General features: G+C 37.6%; 1 protein-coding gene across 28 annotated transcripts in view; it reads right to left on the reverse strand.

Annotated features, from left to right (window-relative positions):
- Positions 1–14971, reverse strand: part of RBFOX2 (RNA binding fox-1 homolog 2) — a 290265-nt gene that overhangs the window by 219049 nt on the left and 56245 nt on the right. Inside the window, exon 1 of one of the 28 annotated variants that reach the window (XM_064367975.1) lies at positions 7804–7987. The exons of 24 other annotated variants lie outside the window; for them this stretch is intronic. In XM_064367975.1, coding sequence (XP_064224045.1) covers positions 7804–7845 — 42 coding nt within the window. In that variant the 5' untranslated portion in view covers positions 7846–7987. Of the gene's footprint in view, positions 1–7803; positions 7991–14971 lie in introns of those variants that run through there. 3 more of the 28 variants (XM_064367984.1, XM_064367979.1, XM_064367972.1) reach the window with 3 other exon arrangements.

Raw genomic sequence — 14971 nt, forward strand, 5'->3', positions numbered from 1 at the left:
TGTTCAACAAATGAACATGTATTATTTTTACTTAACTATAAAAAAAATGGAGCTAACAATACCTACCTTCAGAGATGCTGTGAAGATTAAATGAAACAATATACATAAAACCCTTAACACAGAATTCAGCATAAGTACACAACAAATGTCAGACAGTATGGATGGTATTGTTTCTGTTTTTTTAAATACTCCTCAGGATTCAGGATGCATGCCTTATCACCTATGGCAAAGCACTCATCTTAATAGAGTCCTGGATCACCTCAAGCTTAAATTACCGCAACAACAGTCTCGGCTAAGAGCTGGCCACCATCCACCCCTGCCCAGCTTTCTTACCAGGGCCAGGGGTAACTACCTAAAACAGCACTCCTATCACTTCCATACTAATGGCTCTCCATTGCTTATATGATTAGGTTCCGAATATCCCAAGCCTTGCCTCACTTGGTTATTCTCTTTTTCTTCTCATTTATTCCTTCAGCAAACATTTACTGAAGGACATTTATGTGTCCGGAACTTCGTAGGAATGCAAAGAAAAATAAGTTAGAGATTCTTTTCTCAAAGAACTCAGTCTAGTAAGGGAGAAAGGTATGTAAACAAATACAATATGAACCATGTAATAAAATATAAATATAAGGCCCAGAGAGAACAACTGTACATGGTTGATAATCATGTGAGAAAGGCATGAAGAAATTACAAAGAGGAGAACTCACAGTAGGTAAGATTTTCATGGGGTTTGGAGGATGACCACAAATAGCTAATTTCCAGATAGAAACTTTACTGAATTTACTTCATACCTTGGCACATTCTCGCACATCAACTTAAGCAAAATTCAGCAAAATCCCACCTCCCTTCACAATGCAATCCTCTAACTCTAGTCCACTCTCTTTCAAACTGTGACTCAAGATCTATTCATGACTTATAGAACCAATTTAGGAGATCTCAACTACTACTGAAAAAAAAGATTAGAGAATTAGAGCTGCAATTCTCAAACTGTTTTGATTTCAGAATACCTTAACACTTTTAAAAATTACCAGATTCCAAAGAGCTTTTGTTTATGTGGGTTATAACTACTGAGATTTGCCTATTAGAAACTAAAACTGAATAATTTTTAAAATATGTTCGTTCATTTAAAAGTACCAATAATAAACCATTAACTTAAAAAATATTTTATGAAAATGGTTTAGTTTGCAAACTAAACTAGTGAGAAGAGTGTCATTATTTTACATTTCTACAAACATCTTTAACATCGAACTTAATAGAACAGTGATCACCAATCTCTTTGGCATAGGAACTAGTTTCATGGAAGACCATTTTTCCTCCGGGGGTGGGGCGGGGGTGGGGATGGTTTCAAGATGAAACTGTTCCACCCCAGGTCATCAGGCATTAGATGCAACAGGCAACCTAGATCCTTGCATGTGCAGTTCACAATAGGGTTCGTGCTCTTATGAGAATCTAATGCCGCCACTGATCTGATAGGAGATGGAGCTCAGGCAGTAGTGCTGGCTGCTTACCTCCTGCTGTGCAGCCTGGTTCCTAACAGGTCACAAGCCAGTAACCAGACTGTGGCCTGGGGGTTGGAGACCCCTGTAATAGAAGATGGCTGGATTCGCATACCTGCTTCTGTATTCAATCTGTTTCAGTATTATTTTGAAGTATAAGAAAGAAATTTGGCATTCCACTGATATGTATCTTGAAAAGGCAAAAGAATTTTAATAGTCTTTTCACCTATCTCTAAATATTCTTCTTTAATACTGTACCAAAGGTTAGCTGCAATGTGGCATGTGAAATCTTACCAGTGAATTTTTCCATACTATTAATATAAAAATTCATTGGTCTGTCTTGTACTTTAAATGTATTTTTTTGCCTATGCATGATTTTGTAACATTATGTATTATTCATTTATAAAATACAAGTTCACTAAGTGATAAAGATCTTCTAACTATTGACACATCTCATTATATAACATTGAAAAATTCACATTCACTAATATCATCACCAATATCATCAGAAAACTCTTTTAAGAACCAGAGCTATCAAGCTCATAGTCCAGGATACAAGTTTTCCAAAACTCTAGCTTTTGCTTGAAAGCTCAAATTTTTTCATTGGCAACAAATAGTATCAGTTTTCCTTAAAATGATGGGCCTGCTTCATTCCTTTTTTTTTCCTTCCCACAGGGCCTTGCTCTGCGGCCCAAGCTAGAGTACAATGACACAATCTCAACTTACTGCAACTTCCACCTCCTGGGTTCAAGCAATTCTCCCACCTCAGCCTCCCAGGTAGCTGGGACTGCAGGTACATGCCACCAAGCCCAGCTAATTTTTGTAATTTTAGTAGAGACAGGGTTTCACCATGTTGGCCAGGCTGGTCTCGAACTGAACTCCAGTGATTCACCCACCTTGGCCTCCCAAAGTGCTGAGATTACAGGTGTGAGCCACTGAGCCTGGCCGCTTCATTCATTTTTAATAAAATGTCTGAATACCGTAGTCTATCAGTTTGTTCTTTCAAGTAAAAATAGCATCCCATGAAAAAACTTCCATGAAAAAAGTTCAGCTAGCAACTCAATCACAGAAGCAGTCTTCCTTTAGGTAACTGTCATACTTAGTATGCAGCCGAAGTGCTTTATTTGTATTACCCATTTTGTCACAGAGATTATTAAAAAGATCCATAATCGAGGATGGAGGATTGGTATCAGTAATATTTTTTACTATTTCAGCAAGAAGACTCTGAAGTGTAACTGGCTTTTTCCCCTTCTTTAACTGCAAGTGTTTGGTGGTCAAGAATATAATTAGTTAGACTCATTATATTCTTTTCATAAACGCAGTTTGTGGCATAATAAGCCCATGTCCTAGTTTTGGCCTACCATAACAGCATGTGTAGTGAGGTATGGGGAAAGTACAGTCATTAGAATCACACTGATCTATGTCTCTGGTAACCTACTAACTCTATGGCCACAGAAAGCTAATTCATCTCTCAGCCTCAAATTCTTCAATTTTTAAATAAGAACACTACCTCATAAGATCGTTAACAAGGATTGAGGTAATACATGCAACATGGCTCACACAGTGCCTGTTCCTTAATGCGGTAGCCCTGTTAAAGAACAAGAATGATAATAAGAAACAATATCTTTGTCTTTCCAATCTGGCTGTGTGGGCTAAATAAAAGGGAAAAAAGAAAGAAAGAAAAAAAAAACAGTATCTTAGTTGTAACACTTCACCACATACCGACACACAGGCAGTTCTGAGAAGTATAAGACTACAGATTGATTATGAGGGGACCCACAGAGATCATCTAATTCTTATTCAGCTACTTTACTTGTACCCTCTTTACCTTGCAACCACACTCACACAGTACAGACTGATCTTACAGATAGGAAAACCAATGTAACACAAGGTTTCAAATGTCTTTCTCATGGTTACAGAGCTAGTAAGAAGCAGAAATTGGTGTCACATACTCCTACTCATCACAATTCTGTTAAGTAGATAACATTATTCTCTTTTGATTGATAAGGGAAACGCAAGTTCAGATTCACTGAGTTTTAAGTGACATGTCCAAGTTCTCACAGGTAGTAAACAACAAAAACAGGCCTGAAACCCAAGTCCTCTAATTTGGAGTTCTTCCAACCATAACTTAGAAATCTAAATATATAAAATTCACTTTGTGCAATCATTGATAATTATCTACATCTGGATCTGAATAGAGTAACAGACTAACAGACACAATTATGTGTATACTCATTATGACTAAATATGTCAACTGATAACCACTAACAAATTAGTTTGTGTTGAGATATTTCAATTCAAACTGGTGTTTCGCTAAACTGAAGAATTCACAAGTTTTGGCATTAAAAAAAAAACAAAAGGCACCTCTTAATTAGACTCAGAGTATAAAAGAAATACATTTCAAAGGATCATTGTGCAATATTCAAAAAAGTCCCTTTGAGATGGCCTAAGTCCCTCTGAGTTGACTATCACAGTCTAAATTAACAACTGTGCCCAAAAAAAGTCAATATAAACAAAATAAATTTTAATAAATTTTAATTTAACTGATATGCATTATTTCTTTTTTTTTTTGAGACGGAGTTTCGCTCTTGTTACCCAGGCTGGAGTGCAATGGCACAATCTCGGCTCACCGCAACCTCCGCCTCCTGGGTTCAGGCAATTCTCCTGCCTCAGCCTCCTGAGTAGCTGGGATTACAGGCACACACCACGATATGTATTATTTCGATATAGTTTTATAACAGTCTCTTCATTCACACTGCTACTGAACATGATGTTAAACCACCTCTGTTGTTTATTAGAAGAACAACTTAGGACAAGTTACTCACCTTTCTGGGCCTCAATTTTATTTTCTGGTCTATAAAATATATGTGATCATGTCTATACCTTGCAAAGATGTTAAGTTTAGGCATAATATATACAAAGCACCTAAAAGTGCACCTACTCCATAGAGAAAAACTATTATCATAACAATTTTTATTATAGGCTTTGAGTTCACAATCCTGCTTATCCCTCAGTCCATTAAGATCTGAGTAAAACTGGACTAAGCAAAATTGGACCTTTCTATTTCCTCCTGCTGCTGTTGCTTCCACTGCCCTGCTGGATACAACTGCCAACTCTCTGACCTAGACTCTTTGCCACCTACTTCTACTGTCCTGAGTGTAAGTCCCTGAACTTCCTTTTATTACATTAATTCCCTGGTCAGAAAGAAGATAATGCTCAGTACTTATCAATTCAGTGATCTTCTGATTATTACCAAGTTAATTCTTGCTTAGAATCAATCTAATAGACTTCATACAACTTCAAACCTACCGAGGATTTTTTTTTCTTGACGCCAAGCTTTAAAAACCAGGAACTTCATTTTTTTAAACAAATGATCATTAAAGAGCTGCCTCTATCATATCTCATTATACTTGGATTCCTATATCAGCTCAATTATTCAACTCCTTTAGTTCTTCATCTTCTAGTCCTCTTAGATAATAGTCTCCATTAAGTAAAAAGCATTTTGCAGAAAGAGGTAGAGAAAACTGTAATTTTTTTGTAACGCTTAGTTTTCTGCAAGTACAATTAAATACTCAAGATAGCTGAGAGAGAAGGGCAAGAGGCAAGGAACCCACAGAGATGGGATGGTACTGAGACTCAACTGGTGGCCTGTCTAAGGGACTAGAACTACTCTACAGATTTATTAACAAAAGGTTGAAGACAAGGGGAAAGGAAAAGCTATTAACGCATGCAGGCACTGTACTAGATAATTTATATATATTATTTCTAGGTATTATTTCCATTATCAGGTGAGGAGAGTGAGACTCAGAGAGACTAAATGACTGGATCAAGGCCAAATGGCTAGTAAACAGTAGAGCCAGAGCCATAATTATAACTGTTCTTTCCGTTACATGCTACACAGCAGTTTAGTCCAGAAATGCATTTATCCCTAGGCCAAAAAATAGAAAGGGTAAGTGTATGATTATCTACACACTGGCTTAGCCAGACTGTTTCCCTTCCAGCAATGGGAAAAATTGAGAGATAATTCATCTTTAACCTGTGGTTATCACTCAATTATTCCCATACATAGAAGAAAAGCAGTGCTTCTCAAATGTTGGCATGCAGATAGGTCACTAGGTATCTTGTTAAAATGTAAATTCTGACTCAGTAGGTCTATGGCGTCTGGGATTCCTGCATTTCCCAGGAAATGAAGCTTCTAGTGCTGGGGCCTTATTCTAAACAGATTATACTCAACGGTTCCCAATCTGTTTTTTGAGATGGAGTTTCACTCTTGTCGCCCAGGCTGGAGTGCAATGGCGAAATCTCAGCTCACTGCAACCTCTGCCTCCCAGATTCAAGTGATTCTCCTGCCTCAGCCTCCCGAGTAGCTGGGATTACAGGTGACCGCCACCACGCCCAGCTAATTTTTGTATTTTTAGTAGAGACCGGGTTTCACCACGACTGATCATCTGAATCACCTGGGAATCATTTAAAAACTACAGATTTCCCTCCTGGTGTCTGGAATGAGGCCCAGGTTGACTTCAATACAGTCATCCCTTGATGTCCACTGGGGACCGTTTTGAGGATCCCTCTCAGACACCAAAATCCACGGATGCTAAAGTCCCTAATATATAATAGCAGAGTATTTGCATATAACCTATGCATATCCTCCCAGATACTTTAAATCATCTCTAGATTACTTACAATACCTAATACAGTGTAAATGCCAGGTAAACAGTTATTTCGTATTTTTATTTGTATTATTTTAATGTTGCATTGTTATTTTTTTTCTGAATTATTTTCAATCTGTGGTTGGCTGAATCCATGAACGTGGACCCCACAGATACGATGGGCCGACTGTACAGAACACAGACTATTGGACTATACTATCTTCAGGCACATTCTACCTCAGAATTCTGTAATTCAAAGAAATACAGAATTATCATGACAATAACCACAGCAAGCACTGACTGAGAACACACCAAATGTCTAAGAGCTTTACATATGAGCTTACTTAATCCTCAAACCATACTGTAAGGTTGGTACTTACAGCACTATCATTCCCATTTTATACATGAGGAAGCCAATGCACCAAGAGACTAACTTGTCCAAGGTCAGTTAGTGAATTGCAGAACAGGGGTTCATACTTTATCAATCCGATTCCAAAGAGTCTGTGCCCTCAGACACACCATCTAATGCTGCTTCCCACATCATCCAATGGTAGTATCACTGATTTTAACAGACACACTTGAACAAACAAATCTTAATGGGTCGCCTCAGAAGATGTCGCCCGAGGAAGGCTATGTTCTTATTCCTCAGATGCTACCATCATTCAAAACATTGCCATTGCTAAACTATTTCAAGAGCCCTTGATCTGAAAATGAAAATGCCTTCAGAGTCTAAACCTATGAATTTAAGTATCTTTAAATGGGCTAAAAGCTCACCATTTGGGCACAGGTTTGACTTTTTGACAACACAAAATCAGGAAAAGCCAATTCAAAGAAACCTAGGGTCTTTCAAAAACCTAGGTAGGTATTTTTTTAAATAAAAATTTCAGTATTAGGTATTGAAAATGTTTTCCTCATCACTCATCTCTAAAGCCGATCTCTGAAGCCAATTCTGAATGAGAGTTCTTTATGTTTTGCGCAATGGTTTTATCACCAGCCAAGGTGACTATTTTGAAGGGCAATTCTCATTTGGATATACAGGTTCTGTTATATTTGCTTTTAAAAAAAATCAGCCTCTTAGTCATACCAAAAGAAACACATTTGCCCTTCACTATCAGCACAAACATGCATATGTTCAGAACAACTGTCTTGAAGCATGCAGTTTTCCTTTCTGCTGAAAAAGCAACTGCTTTTTCCTTTTCAGATTATTTTTTAAGTGTGTTTTTTATTTATATACACCCGTCCATATAAAAATAAATACCCTAAGCAGGCATTAATGAAGCATTTAACTGCATGCAGCACCATAAAAGGTATTGTACAAAGGCAAGTATATACTAAAATATGCACACAAATACCCTCACATACAAGGGATAAAGGCACACACAAATACTGCAGGGATACAACTATAAAAAGATAATACATTTCTACATCTAGATGAGCTCTTTTGTTAAATAAACGTCTTTTTTCAACAAAGAAAATATTCTGCAAATTCAGAATGATTTCCAGATTTTTTTTTTAAATCAGGCATTAATGTAGATCAGCACAATCCCACACAACCAACCTCTCTGCTTGAACTGGACTCCCCACACCTTACTGAAGCCACAATTCCCCTGCACAAACTCCCACTCCACCACCCCCCACACACCCAACTCCCCACCAACCTCACAGGGGTTCCTGGGCTGGTCCATGGAATCTGATGACATCACTCTCTCTTCCTTCCTGGAATTCTAAACCCTGCTGCTCTCCCCTTGCACACAGCTACCATCTCCATGGCAACCTCACCTCCTCCTGCTTCCCTATTGGCTTCATGGAGCAGGATACACAAAAAGGTTTTCCGTTCTCCCCACACCACCCGCCCCAAAAAGACGATGCTTTCAACAGGAACCTCAGCTAAATTTAGCTACTTGGGATTCAGAGTCCTATGACTAAGAAAACACAGAGAAATGTCCTCCTTCCAACATTGTACCCTCCCCTTAACCCCACCCAGTATTGGCTGCTTCACCTCCTCTTCTCTGGCCCCCAACCCAAAAGCAAGTAGTGGTATTTGCTGAGCATTAACAACAACCAAGCCACCTACCTCACATATAAGGTTGGCAGAGAGAAAATTCTCACATTCACCTCCTCCCAAAGGAGAATTTTTAAACAGAAAACAAAAAACTATGAAAAAAAACAAAATGGTTGGGCCATTTCAGCTGAACATCACAGTGTCACAGTGTTCTGCTGTTTCCTTCCATCCTAAGTCAAGGACTGGGAACTCCGTGCCTAAATGCAGAAAAGTCTTTAACCTCTTAAAAGATAGAATTCTGCTATCTGCTTGATATGACGGGGAGCGGAATTAGGTAGAAAGACTGCATACTTCAGTGATCAAACACACTAAGCCTGGAAAGCACAAATCCTGAGTCCAATTTTCCATCCAAGGAACTGACCTACTATATAAACTTAAACAAATCCTCACATACCTCATCTAAAAAAGCAGCTCCCACACAGGGATATTATAAGAATTACTAACAAAATTAATGTAAATTAGTTTAGGTCCCTGTGCCAAAGGGGACTGAATCAAGAGTAAGATGACATCATTAGTAGTAAAATTCCTGTGGATATTAATATATGTTAATAATCCCCAAAGAACAAACATAAACTTTTAGAAAATTACCCTTTCATAATCATAGATACACCATAAAATATACACAACTTCTTGACCCACAGGCAGTTCTTACAAAGGTTTCCTACAAAGGTTTCTACTTCTGGTAAAAATCCAGCTCTAGTCACCTCATACACCAGCCAATTTGTGACTAGTATTTTCTTTGCTTAATCCAAACTCTAATTTTGAAATTGTTACTCCTCACTCTTCCTAAAGATGACTCAATATGGACCAGAACTTTACTCTCTGGCTCAGATTCCCACTTCGCATTCTAGGGAAGTAATTCCTTCTCAGAGCCATATTTGATAGCTGAGCACTGAATCAACACATCATTATATCCTATATGACTCCAAAGGACAAAGCATCAATCGTGACCATGTAGTAAGGGCTCCAAGCAGGTCAGAGCCTTGTAGTACAAAGGGAGAAAAGGAATAGATAAGACACATCCAGGAAAATTATATTTTCAGTGTGCAAGGCAGAGACTCAGCTCCAGGGAACCAATACTCCAGCTAAAAAAAAAAAAAAAAAAAAAAAGACACGAAAGGAGAATAAGTATAATAAGAGTCATCTGCCCCAAAGAAACTTAAATAATTTAGAACAATTAGAGATGTGAAAAGAGTCAGATGCCTCTAGTTAACACACAGGCATCTACAAAAAGCTTTACAACTGCTGTGGAAAACAGCAAATGATGCAGTATATGCTAACAACTGAAACTCACATTGCAGTGCAGGGTAGGGGGCAATATGATTAGCCCATCTCTGAGATACCTGTTTTATTATTTCGCTCCTTGTTGACTCTTAACAAGCCATTCCTGTGTAAAAGCATTCCTATGGACACCATGGTTCCACAGGCTAAGTATGATAAGCACTATTTGAAAGGACCTTAACACTTTTAAAAACAGTCACCTTATTCTACAACGGAAAGACTAAAGCAGTTTCTGAGATTGCCCATCAAATCAACTATTAAACTTGACTTATTATGAAGAAATCTATCAGCAATGGCCTAGACTAAGTGGAATGCTGCAAAACAAAGCTCCATTTATCTACTCTTTCACTCAAACGTGCATTAAGAACACTTATTATGTGCTAGGAATTTCATATGTGTCATCGCTATTTCTCAAACACAAAAACACCAACTGGTATACATTCTTTTTTGTTTTTGAGGGGTTTTGTTCGGTTGGTTGGTTTTCTGAAATGGAGTCTTGCTCTGTTGCCTAGGCTGGAGCGCAGTGGTGCGATCTCGGCTCCCTGCAACCTCCACCTCCAGGGTTCAAGCAATTCTCCTGCCTCAGCCTCCCAAGGAGCTGGGATTACAGGCGACCGCCACCACACTTGGCTAATTTTTGTATTTTTAGTAGAAATGGGGGTTTCACCATGTTGGTCAGGCTAGTCTTGAACTTCTGACCTCAGGTAATTCGCCCGCCTTGGCCTCCCAGTGCTGGGATTACAGGCATGAGTCACCATGCTCAGCCAGGTATACATTCTTATTCCACTTTGCAAACACACAGAAACAGAGTTCCAGTGATGTCAAGGTGACCATGGTTATATAATTCATTATTTCATTTTTTTTTAAAAAAAAAAGCCAGGATTCTAACCCAGATCTGTTTGGATTCCAAAGCCTATGCATTTTTCCACGTAGCTTCCTATTTTCAGACAGTGAGGGTTGGAAAAAACATCTAGAAATCATTTTAGATCTGTGTTCTTTTATGCCATCAATAAAATATAGGATACCTGACATCAAGGTCAAAGTCACCCTTTTATGTATTACCAACAGTATTAAACTCTAAGTAGGCACTCAATACTTATTAATATATTATTTTAATCCTATCATTCTAAACTTCTGGACAAATGGCAATGATTCTACTCAGATCTTTTTAAATTAAAATTGGCTTGAGAAATTACATGCTGAAATGAAATGACAAAACTTCAGATAACATTCTGGAATTAATTTCATAATATTTGAGATGAAAAAAATTATCACTGTCATAATGCCTACATTGGCCCAGTCATAATGTCATAATACCTACACAGTCTCATTTGTTGGCTTTAATCCACAAAACCAAATGCAGTCAGGATCTATACATCAGATTTATGATTTCTACATCTTACATATAGAACCAGAGATTCTCCAGGGATTCCACTAAAATTAAATCAGCTGATTAGAGAACCATGCTAAAGAGGCCAAGGTCATGTGTCTGATACCCATGTGAACCAGTTAGTATCACTCTCTCCTCCTACGGCCACAACATACACCTTGTTATAAACATACACCTACCCTTGGTTTTACTCCGAAATTAAGGCAAATAATCAACTTTTCTGGGAAAAAAATGTATCTACTAATGTCAAATATTATCATTGGATTTTATTCTTTAGAAAATAGTTATTGTCTTTCAAATAATATGCCCAATCATCCATTCTTTCTTTCAATACTTACTCAATACCTACCACATACTAGTCGATAATTTCAAAAGGCTGGCACCAAAGGACAAATAAATAGAGCTATGTGTGATATTCAGTATAGCAAAGATATACAGGTACAGTGACAGTATACAGAAGGAAAGGCTACCTCTAGAAGATGCCATGGAGAATGAGCAGGAGTTCATTTATGTAAATGAGGAAAGTAAGAGCATTCCAGGGAAGGAGAACAGAGATTTACAAAGGTATGGTCATAAGACAACATAACAAACTTAAACTTTCAAGAATTTTACTAAAGCCAGGTTGAGAATTGAGAGCTATCACCAGCTAAGAGGGCAAGGCAATATCTTTCAGATTTTCTACCTAACCCAAATTAGGTTTTCCTAAAATGTCTTACTTTGAGTTAGATTTCCACAGAGTAAAGCAGGGAAAAAAATTAATATCATGGAAATCTGTTCTCCTCATAGTCTCCATGATAAGAATAAAGGCCAAAAGGAGGCACATTCTTCTGAAAATGAAGCTTTTGGTGGCTGAGATCCTCAATGAAGAAGTTCTTTTGTCTGCAGAGCAAATCTAAATTTGCTGCCCTGTGAGGTAGAATGAAAATTTCTTTATTCTTCTCAGAGAATTAGTTTAAAAAGTGGTCAATGAAGCTTATTCATCAATTCTCCTTTCCTACGGCTGTTTGAAACTCAGTGTGTTGAATATTTGAATTTGACAAGCACATTTAGATTAACTTTAAAAAGCACCTTCATCCCCACATAACACCCCAACACATAAACACAAAAATGTATGTGCACACTCACATCCTACAAGTTTGACAGGAAAAGGATCAGTATGTGTATGAAGGGAAAGCTATCAGCTGTAGCAATCACAGAACACAAGTAGAAGAAAGTAAATGTTCTACTGAAGCGATCATATATACAGAAATAGGCAAAAACCCTAAGTGCATAACTCAATGAATATTCACAAAGTGACCCCCACACCCATGTAACTAACACCTAGGCCAAGAAATGAGACAGTACCAGCACTATAAAAGCCCATGCTGTGCCTTTGCAAAGTCACTCTCACCAGCCCACAACAACTTTATTTAACACCATAAATCCACTCTGCCTGTTTTGAACTTTATATAAATGGAATCACACATTATGCACTCTTTTTTGTTGGCTTCTTTCACTCCACATTATATTTGTAAAATTGATCCATTTGTTGAGTGTATTCCATCTTATAAATATATCATAATTTATTGGAAAATATTTCAGTAATATTGAAAGGCTTCTGTCCTATTTCCAGCTTGGGGCTATTACTAAAAATGCTGCCAACATTCTTGCATAGGTCTTTCAGTGCACACATGTACACATTTTGGTTGGGTATGCCTAGAAGTGGAACAGCTGGTTATAGGGTACACTTATGTTGAGCTTTGGAAGATACTTCCAACTGTCAGTTTTCCCAAGTTGTACCAATATACATTCCTACTAACAGTACATGAAGGTTCTAGATGCTGAACATCCTCACTAATGCTCAGTAATGTCTGCCTTTTTTCATTTTATTCTGGAGGTAGTGTAATAATATTTTATTGTGGTTATTTGCTTTACCCTGATGATTAACAATGCTGACCATTTTTTGAAACATTTGGAGATCATCTTTTGTGAAGTAACTATTCAAATATATTGCTTATTTTGCTACGGGGTTGTTCAAAAGATTCATTAAAAGAACTTCTTTTATATATTGGTTTGTAGTTGTTATTTAGATATTCTAGGGACTAGCCAGATTCCTATACTATAAATATCTTCTCCTACTCTGTAGTTTGCCAAATTATCATTTTTTTTCCTTTATAGTCAATATTTATACCCAGTTCAAGTAAAGAATATCATGAAGATATTCTCCTATGTTTTATTATTTTTTTTTTTATTTTTAGAGATGGGGTTTCACCATATTGGCCAGGCTGGTCTTGAACTCCTGACCTTATGATCCACCCGCCTCTGCCTCCTGAAGTGCTGGGATTACAGGCGTGAGCCACCGCGCCTGGCCATTCTCCTGTGTTTTCTTCTAGAAACTTTCACAAAGTAGCATTTAAAATATGTACTTTCCTATAATCCTAGCACTTTGGGAGGCTGAGACAGGAGTATCACTTGGGCCCAGGAGTTCAAGATCACCCTGGGCACCAAAGTAAAATCCTGTCTCTACAAAAGAATTAAAAAATAATTTTAAAATGTATATTTTTAAGATTTACGGGCACATCATATATGTGTATATAAAATGCACCATGAGGCCGAGCGCAGTGGCTCACACCTGCAATCCCAGCACTTTGGGAGGCCGAGACGGGCAGATCTCTTGAAGCCGAGAGTTCGAGACCAGCCTGGCCAACCTGGTCAAACCCTGTCTCTTCTAAAAATATAAAAATTAGCCAGGCGTTGTGGTGCGTGCCTGTAATCCCAGCTACTTGGGAGACTGAAGTATGAGAATCTCTTGAACCCAGGAGATGGAGGTTGCAGTGAGCCGCAACTGTGCCACTGCACTCTAGCCTAGGCAACAGAGCAAGACCCTGTTTCAAAAGAAAAAAAAAAAACCCTACCAAAAAAAAAAATACACAATGAAGTTTTCTTCCACCTAATATGTCAAACAACTCAATCTATGAATTAAGCAAGATTATATTAAATTAAACTCATCAAGCTTTTATCAAATGCCTCGAACTGTGTTAGGCGATACAAGAGATGAAAATGATAAGAGATGTTCCCTAACCTAAGTGAATACTAACTTTAGCTAAATAGCATGACACTCAAATTGTGTTGAATGTTTAAATAAAACTGAGAATTTTGACACTGGAGCCCAAAGATAATAACCCTCCACCATCCTCAGCTATCCAAGCTGATTTTAACTTCAACAAAGAAACAAGAGGACAAAGGCATTTCCTTATTACTGCTACTGTTGCGTGAATATACACATCTAAATCCCACACCATTTACCACTTGAGAGTATAAGAAAGATCTTAAAAATGAAGTTATAAGTCCCGCATCTTCTAGTCCAACTAAACAGCTGAATCCAGAAATAATACAATTTTTCCCAGAATAAAAAAAAATCTAGGTCATTCTAGCTAGAGAACAGTGGGGCAGGACGGAAAAACATGTATATGTATACACATATGCTTTCACACACCCACACAACCCTAAACTTTTTCTTAAGTGGTTTCCAATTTTCTTGTCCACATTACTTATCACTTTTTTCCTGGTCTTAGAGAGAAAGGTTACCAAAAAAAGGAAAAAAAAAAAAAAGCCAAAAGCCGAACTTAAAAAACAGTCCCAGTGAGTTAGAGATCAAATATATTTACAGCCTCTTTTTATGAAAGATAAATTTAGAGAAGGTCAATTCAGGATTAAAAAGTTGAAAGGGTTAGTTGGGGGAAAGAATAATCATTCAACCAATTTAGATGAGCAACAAGTTTTTAAAGTAAACAGAGTCATCAAACTTTCTTTATTCTTCTATTCCATAATAAGCTTCAAAATAGAACTATGTGCCTCTCTTAAAAAGAGAACATGAGGGAAAAGAAGCAGTCTGCTAACTTTAGAGGTCAAGGTAAACCAGATGTTTCATAGACTGGGCTTCTAGGTCTTAAGCACATTTTCTGAAATAAAGCAAGAATCTATTGGGCAGCTTAAGAGAAGATCTTAAGCTAAGGTAGTAAACAAGAAAAAGCTTATGGAACTAAAACTCTTTTATCAGGAAAATTTTCAAAGTCACTCCTCTGATGGAAAACAAAAGGCAAAGGCTTGACCT

The sequence above is a fragment of the Aotus nancymaae genome, unplaced genomic scaffold (assembly GCF_030222135.1).
Source record: "Aotus nancymaae isolate 86718 unplaced genomic scaffold, 86718_ANA_hifiasm-v0.15.2.pri h1tg000076l, whole genome shotgun sequence".
In the NCBI taxonomy this organism is placed as follows: domain Eukaryota; kingdom Metazoa; phylum Chordata; class Mammalia; order Primates; family Aotidae; genus Aotus; species Aotus nancymaae.